Here is a 7,287-nt window from a genome sequence, read left to right as displayed (position 1 = left end):
CTACCTGTCCCTGGAAAGGCAGAATCCCTGTGATGTAGTTGGGCTGTGGTCCACAGGATCAGCAGTTCGAAACCACCAGTAGCTCCATGGGAGAAAGACTGGACTTTCTATTGCAGTAAACAGTGACAGTCTTGAAAACCCACAGTGGGGTCGCTATGAGTCAGAATTGACTGGATGGCAGTGAATTTTTTGGTCCTTGGAAAAGGACATCAAAGGACCATCAGCAAAAATGAAGAAGACCCTCAAAAAGATGGCTTGACATAATGGCTGTAAAAATGGGATCAAACGACCAAACAATTGTGAGGATGGAGCAGAATCCAGCAGTGATTCAATCTGGTGTGCATGGGGTCACCGCTAGGAGGCAGCAGCAGCAACGGCACCTGTTAACTGTTATTTAATTCTGCTTTTCATTTTGTTTGATAAATCCTCTTCAGTATGTGTTACTTTGTCTGTTATTGTTGTGTCCCACTGAGTCTGGTGTGATTCATAGCAACCCCACAGAACAGAGTAAAATTACTCCAAAGGATTTTCTAGGCTGTAATATTTATAGGACCAGTTCTTCAGGTCTTTATTTTTGCAGAGCTGCTGGGGGATCCAAACCATTAAATGCTTGAATATTTTGAAATCTTTGGTCAATAAAAAACTGTTTTTAGGTTTTTACTTGAATTGTGGTGTTTTTGTAGACTACACACATCACACATACACACACTCTCTCTTCTCTGTCACAACCCCCCCCCCAACCATACACACATGCAAATATTTTTTATTAGAATATGTTATATCCTCAGCAGGAAACTTTTCATGTGGAAATTATCATTTTACCTTTTCTTCAGCAACTCACCACTTAAATTCTGTATGAAATGGAGAGATTCATTCTATAACTGATGTTTGATTGGAACCTTCAAATAAAAGTTAGTCGGGGCTCATTCTAATCTAGTTGAAGATTATGAGCATCAGAAACACTTCCAGCATTTATTTTAACAGAAAGAAGTAACATGGATCATTTTGAATGTAAACACAAGCTTTATATAAGAGGAAATAATACAATTATCAAAATGCTATTATCTGTTAACTCTGGATACCTTAAAAAAATTTTAAATGTATATATCAATGAAGTACAACACACATACGGAAAGTGGTATCTACCAAAGTGCAGTTCCATAGACTTTAACAAATTCCACACCTTATGTAAACAACATCTGAACAGGAAGCCAGACAGGACCAGAACTCTGGAAGCCCTCTCTCAGTCTACATTTCAATAGTCACTCATAGGACAACCACTGTCTGACCTGTAATGCCAGAGAATCATGTTGCCTAACTTTAAATTTTTATATAAAAGGATCCATACAGTATGAACTGTTTTGCATCCCAATTATTTCACTGAACATTATGTTAGTGAGAATTATTCATGCCAGCATATGTACTTATAGTTTTATTCCCATTATTGTATAGTATTCCAATACATCACAGATTACAATGTATTAACTTATCTTCTCCCCTCTTGAAAGAGACTCTGTGAGGACAAGAATCCTCCTGTCTCTGCCACTGACTTGTCCAAAATACTTAGAACAGAGCCTGGCATGTGGCATGTCCACATTAAAAAAAAATGGAATTAAGTTAAAGGTAGCTCATAACTGCTGAGAAGTATTTCCAAGCACAAGTGAGTGGTCCTGCGAGCCCTGAATTAACTCTCTCTTGAGGCGATGGGTCTTCCAACGAATCTCCTCAGTGCGCCTTTGACTTCCTTGTTCCTCAGAGTGTAAATCAGGGGATTCAATAGGGGAGTCACCAGAGTATAGAAGAGCGCGATGCTTTTGTTCACATCCTGGGAATAACTGGAGGGAGGCTGGAGGTACATGGAGATGAGCGTGCCGAAGAAAATGATCACTACCATGAGGTGGGAACCACACGTCCCAAAAGCTTTTCGCCGCCCCTGAGTCGACTTTATCTTTAAGACTGCACGGGTGATGTGACCATAGGATACCAAGATGAGTGAGAGAGGGACCACTAAGAAGAAGACGCTGACAGCAAAGAGCTCAGCCTCATTGATGGAGGTGTTGGCGCAGGCCAGTTTCAGCATCACTGGAACTTCACAAAAGAAATGGTCCACGTGGTTTTTACCACAGAGCGGAAGGGTCATGGTCAATGCCGTCTGCACCACAGAATTGCCAAAGCCGATAAGCCAAGCAGTTATAACTAACTGCCAGCAGAGCTGGGGATGCATGATCACCGTGTAGTGGAGTGGGCGGCAGACAGCAGCATAGCGGTCGTAGGCCATGACGGACAGAAGGATACATTCCACTCCCCCAAGGCCCAAGGCAATGAAAAGCTGGGTCACGCATCCCCCGTATGTGATGGTCTTATCTTTCCCCTTGAAGTTGCTCAGAGTCTGCGGGACTGTACAAGTAGTCAGACAAAGATCCATAAAAGATAAGTTAGAGAGGAAGAAGTACATAGGGGTATGGAGTCGGGGATCCAGGATGGATAAGAGTATGATGGTGCCATTGCCCACAAAGCTTAAAATGTACAGGACCAGGATGATCACAAAGAGAATCGTCTCCAGGTGGGGTCTGCCAGAGAAGCCCAAGAGAATGAATCCGGAGAAGGAGCTTCCATTCGCTTTTTCCATTACGTTCTATCTGTTGGAAACCAGAGACCTGGGACTTTGTCAGCCTTGTCTACTCCCCTCCCTTCTTCTGAGTGTGGGCGGGCGCCATCGGATTCGGTGCCTGAGGCGATTTCACAGTCACCTCTTCGTTTCAAAGAACCGATTACAAGGATCTACATGTGACCGCTTCCCTGGGGGACGGACAACAGAAAAGTGGATGAAGGGAGACGTTGGACAGGGCAAGATATGACAAAATAACAATTTATAAACTATCAAGGGCTCATGAGGGAGGGGAAAAAATGAGGACCTGATGCCAGGGGCTTAGGTGGAGAGGAAATCTTTTGAGAATGATGAGGGCAATGAATGGACAAATGTGCTTTACACAATTGATGTATGTATGGATTGTGATAAGAGCTGTATGATGAGCCCCTAATAAAATGATTGGGAAAAAAAGGATGTGCTAGAAATAGATAGTACATACAGAGCCTCCATTCTATCACAGCCACCAGATAGATTGACATTTTCTATGGCACAAATAAGATAACCGAGGAGTGAGTAGATTCAGGAATCTTTCCATGGTAACTCGCCTAATAAGTGGGAGGGATAGCAAACAACTGAGGACACTACCCTTTACAGTTGCATGAACTTTAAAGATAACTCTTCTTATCCCTACGTTAAATATATACTTTTTGCTGAATGGGTTGCAAATCTGTGCTTCCCTAATCTCAGTCTTGGAGTTCTTTACTTAACTATCTTTAATATTTAACTTAATTTAATATTAAAATAAAATAAAACAAACCATTTAGTATCTAAATTAATATTTTAATTAGTTTAATATTAAAATAAAATAAAAACCCTTTTAATTCCCTCTCTCATACACACAGTATGAGGAAATTTTAAGAGTAAATATTCACCGAATAAGGACAAGACAATATGAAGCTTATCAAGGTCAGAGACTTTAACTCTCTTGGTAGCCATAATATTCCCTTAATCTAGAAAAGAGATGGGCATGTAATAGACTCTAACAAAACAGTAATGAAGAAATGAAACTATGGCATATAGTTAACAACTGTAATAGGCTGTACAAAGTAGGTTAAGGGGTTATAAGAAATTACAAACATGAAAGAACAAAGTAAAATATTAAACAATCTTTATTAAAATACTATCTTACTCAAAAATAAAGAAGAATTGAGCAACTCGGAAAATGTAACTATTTGGGAAAATGAAATATAGTTTCAATTTCATTTTGCAATTTGATCTCATACACTGAACAATGGTAAGCCTATCCTACACTAGAGGCACCTGGTAATAAGCAGTCATGAATATTTTCATTTTAGGTTTTTATTTAATGCTATATTGCATGAAAACTTGCAGGACTCTTATAATTGTTCATAAAGATCACTTTTTGTGTGCAAAATCCATGACTAGTGCCACTTCTCTGTTCTGTCTTTTCTGTGGGATTCTAGATGTTCTTTTATGCCTCAAGCATTTCTGTGATTGTTTTTGTGTGTGGAGGTTGTTACTGTGGAGCCAAAGGATGACATTAATTTGGAATAGTATGTTCTAAAATACAATAAAATGAGAATTAGGGTATTGGTTTCTAAGTATAAATTTTCCATTCATAATCTTTGTGACTGTAGACTGTGGAACCCCTACCCCTATTCCTGGGCTAGTTTGCCTTCCCAAATGAAAGATGTAATATCATTTGGCTTTAGCTCTTTACTGAAACTGGTAGTTTAAGTTACAGTAGCCTTGTATTTTGAATAACAGAGAACATTCTAGCACATCCCTGTGACAGCATGGTTCTTAAGTTCAATGTGATCCACATTTTCAGGTCTTTCCCCCAAGAGCTACAGATTCATAAAACTGGCATGTGTCACTAGAGTGTGTCGACTAAAAGTTGTTGGTGCATACCTTTGCTTTTTCTCATTACCTCTGTGTTTCAAGAGTCACGGAGAAAAAGTTTCTCCAGTTGGTCATGATGCCCAGTTGAAACCTCTTAAAATGTTCTGAATATTGTCCTTGAAATGTCTCACAGCTGTAGTTGAGAACATCCTTGTGAATGATGTTGTTCTTAGTGGTGAATAGAGGTGATCTGAACCAAGAAAGCATATATTCTTGTAAGAAATAGGTAAAATGCATTAGAATCACAAAGTAGTATTGAGTTGGCATATGCTATTTTAACATAACTTGCAGTATAATTTAACCAAGCCTGCCAAGTGGTAGCAATCCTTTATTATGAAGGTCTTTCTTAGTCCAAGTTAATAAATGGATTACAATGTGATCATAGTTTAAAAACAAAGATTATTAATGATAGTGTTTCTATTTCTGTTACTTCTATTGATGCATGACTATGAAAAATCTAAATAGGAATAATTGTTTCCTCTTAGCTGTCAGGAGGCTTTTCCAATATATACACACACCTTTGTTACATTCTACAAATCTAAAACATGCACACAGGTTGCATGACTATGAGACCTAATTTGGTTCCAATGGAAGAGTAGTGGTCACATAATAACACTTCTCAAGGGCCAGAGTACTTAGCTTGTCGACAGTTCAGATTCTACTTTCCATGCAAAACTTGACCTAAGTAAACAACAAACATGGTACAGATATCAGATGTTCAAAACCCATCACTGCTTATTTTGTGTCTAAGACATCAGGAGGAAACAAACAAACAAACAAACAAACAAACAAACAGACCTTAGCAGGCATTAGGAACATTTGAATGTTGGATTAAGAATATGACATTCAAACATAATTAAGATTTCACAGACATCCAACAACCTTCTAGTAAAACAAAATGGTCTTTAAAGGATGACCATAGTCCTATGAAACTAGAATGTTAACATGTTGAGAGACAGTGAATATCAGGCAGATGAAACCAAATGATACGGGTCTCCCAAACACGGCGTTCCAGTGATTACCAAATGGAAAGTTTGGTCCTGGAGCTACATAAAGACGTTAGGGGATGAGATTACAAACAGGGTCTTAGAATATATGAAAAACAAATTTAAAATATACCTTTAAAATATGCCATCCTTGAGCAGAATAGTCCTTGAAAAAGCTTAATTATCAAAGGCAATGAAAGTAAAAATTGTTACTACAAAGTTTCTGACCGAGGCAACAATTCTTTTAAACATTACTGTAAACACATTGTGCCACCTCCAGGTTTTTCTAGCAAGACTATCCATTCATTTTATGTGGTATTTCAGTGCATTAGAAGTAGAAATTCAGGCAGACACTGTGTCTATACCCAAACGATTCATTAAAAGCTACAAATATCATGGAATTTTCCATGGATAAAAGGTCAATTTCATATCTGAGAGATATTTTTATAAGAAACCAAACTCAAAGTCAATGCTTTAGGGACTGGGATGTTTCAGGGTGTCCCCAAGAGTGTCCTGATGCCTGTAACTCATTAGCCTCAGTTCAGACATTCAGCGTGTGACTACTCTCCAGGGGGAGGCCTTGGAGAGGTGACATCAGGTAGTCAATCTTTTCCTGCCAAATTGACTAGGAACGAGCCTAGTGTCTGTATTTAATTTCCATTTCTCATATTACTAGTCCTGGTTGCCCATGCTTAAATATTCACCCTATTAGGTAAAATGTACCTTTCATTTTTCATATTACATGCTTGTATGATTATCGACTCACTTAAAAAATAGTGACCTGTTAGCTTCCCTAATAAACTCCCGTAATGATGGGTATTGTCTGTGAGTTCTGTGTGGTCATCGCAATGAATTATGGATTCTAGCAGAGAAGGGGAGTGCCATGGGAGTGGCGGTTGGTGTCAGAATTGGTGAAAGTGGAGAGTGGAGGCATGTTTGGCCTTTGCTTTGTGGCACTCTGTCGTGGTGGGTGGCAGTTGGATTCTCCACTCTTGTGCAGTCAAAGAAGGTCGATGTGGCCTCTACATCATCTCCTCAGAGTCTGAGATCTAGTGAGTGTGTGATTCTCACCTAAGACGACAGCCACTTAGGCAAAATCTGCAGAAGGTCATCTAGGAAAGTGGATAAAACTTTGTCTTCAGTTCTTCAACCCTTTCCTTTTTGGAGAAAGGTGTATGTTGTTGCCGGGTGCTGTCGAGTCAGTTCTGACTCAGAGCAGCCTTAAGTACGACAGAATGAAACATTGCAGGGTCTTGTTCCATCCACGTTGTCCTTATGTCTGAGCCCATTGATGCAGCCCATTAATGCAGCCCATCCTGTTGGGCATCTTCCTCTTTTTTGCTGTCCTGCTACTTTACCAAACAAGATGTCCTTCTCCAGGGATCAGTTTCTCCTGAGCCTCTCCTGTCCAAAGTACGTGGGCCAAACTCTCACCATCCTTACCTATAAGGAGCATTCTGACTGTACTTCTTTTGGCAATCCATGGTATTTTCAATGTTCTTGGCCAGCACCATAATTCAAATGCACCCATTCTTCTTTGTTTTTCCTTATTCAGTGTCCAACTTTCACATACACATTATGAAATTGAAAATACCATGGCGTGGGTCAGGTGCACCTTAATCCTCAAAGTAATATACAGTGAACCCTCGTTTATCACGGTTAATCAGTTCTAGACCTTACTGTGATAAATGAAATTCCGTGAAGTAGGATTCCTTATTTGTAAATCAAATATTTTCATAGTTAGAGCATAGAGGACATGAAAAAACACCCTTTAGTCACCATTACACT

The 7,287-nt window shown here is 39.3% G+C and overlaps 1 protein-coding gene across 1 annotated transcript; it reads right to left on the bottom strand.

Moving 5' to 3' along the window:
* Positions 1-1,684: 1,684 nt before the first annotated feature.
* LOC101663593 (putative olfactory receptor 2B8) lies at positions 1,685-2,629 on the bottom strand. Its single transcript, XM_004717416.1, has one exon. It carries the CDS (start codon positions 2,627-2,629, stop codon positions 1,685-1,687), a length of 945 nt encoding a protein of 314 aa, XP_004717473.1.
* Between the last annotated feature and the right edge of the window lie 4,658 nt (positions 2,630-7,287).

This window comes from Echinops telfairi, unplaced genomic scaffold (assembly GCF_000313985.2).
Source record: "Echinops telfairi isolate 266 unplaced genomic scaffold, ASM31398v2 ScPeMD7_7441;HRSCAF=8479, whole genome shotgun sequence".
Taxonomy (NCBI): Eukaryota; Metazoa; Chordata; class Mammalia; order Afrosoricida; family Tenrecidae; genus Echinops; species Echinops telfairi.
This window is presented reverse-complemented; position numbering and strand designations above follow the sequence as displayed.

Bases quoted from the DNA above. Each gene is read 5' to 3' on its own strand.
- LOC101663593 (XM_004717416.1), bottom strand. From the start codon at position 2,629: ATGGAAAAAGCGAATGGAAGCTCCTTCTCCGGATTCATTCTCTTGGGC.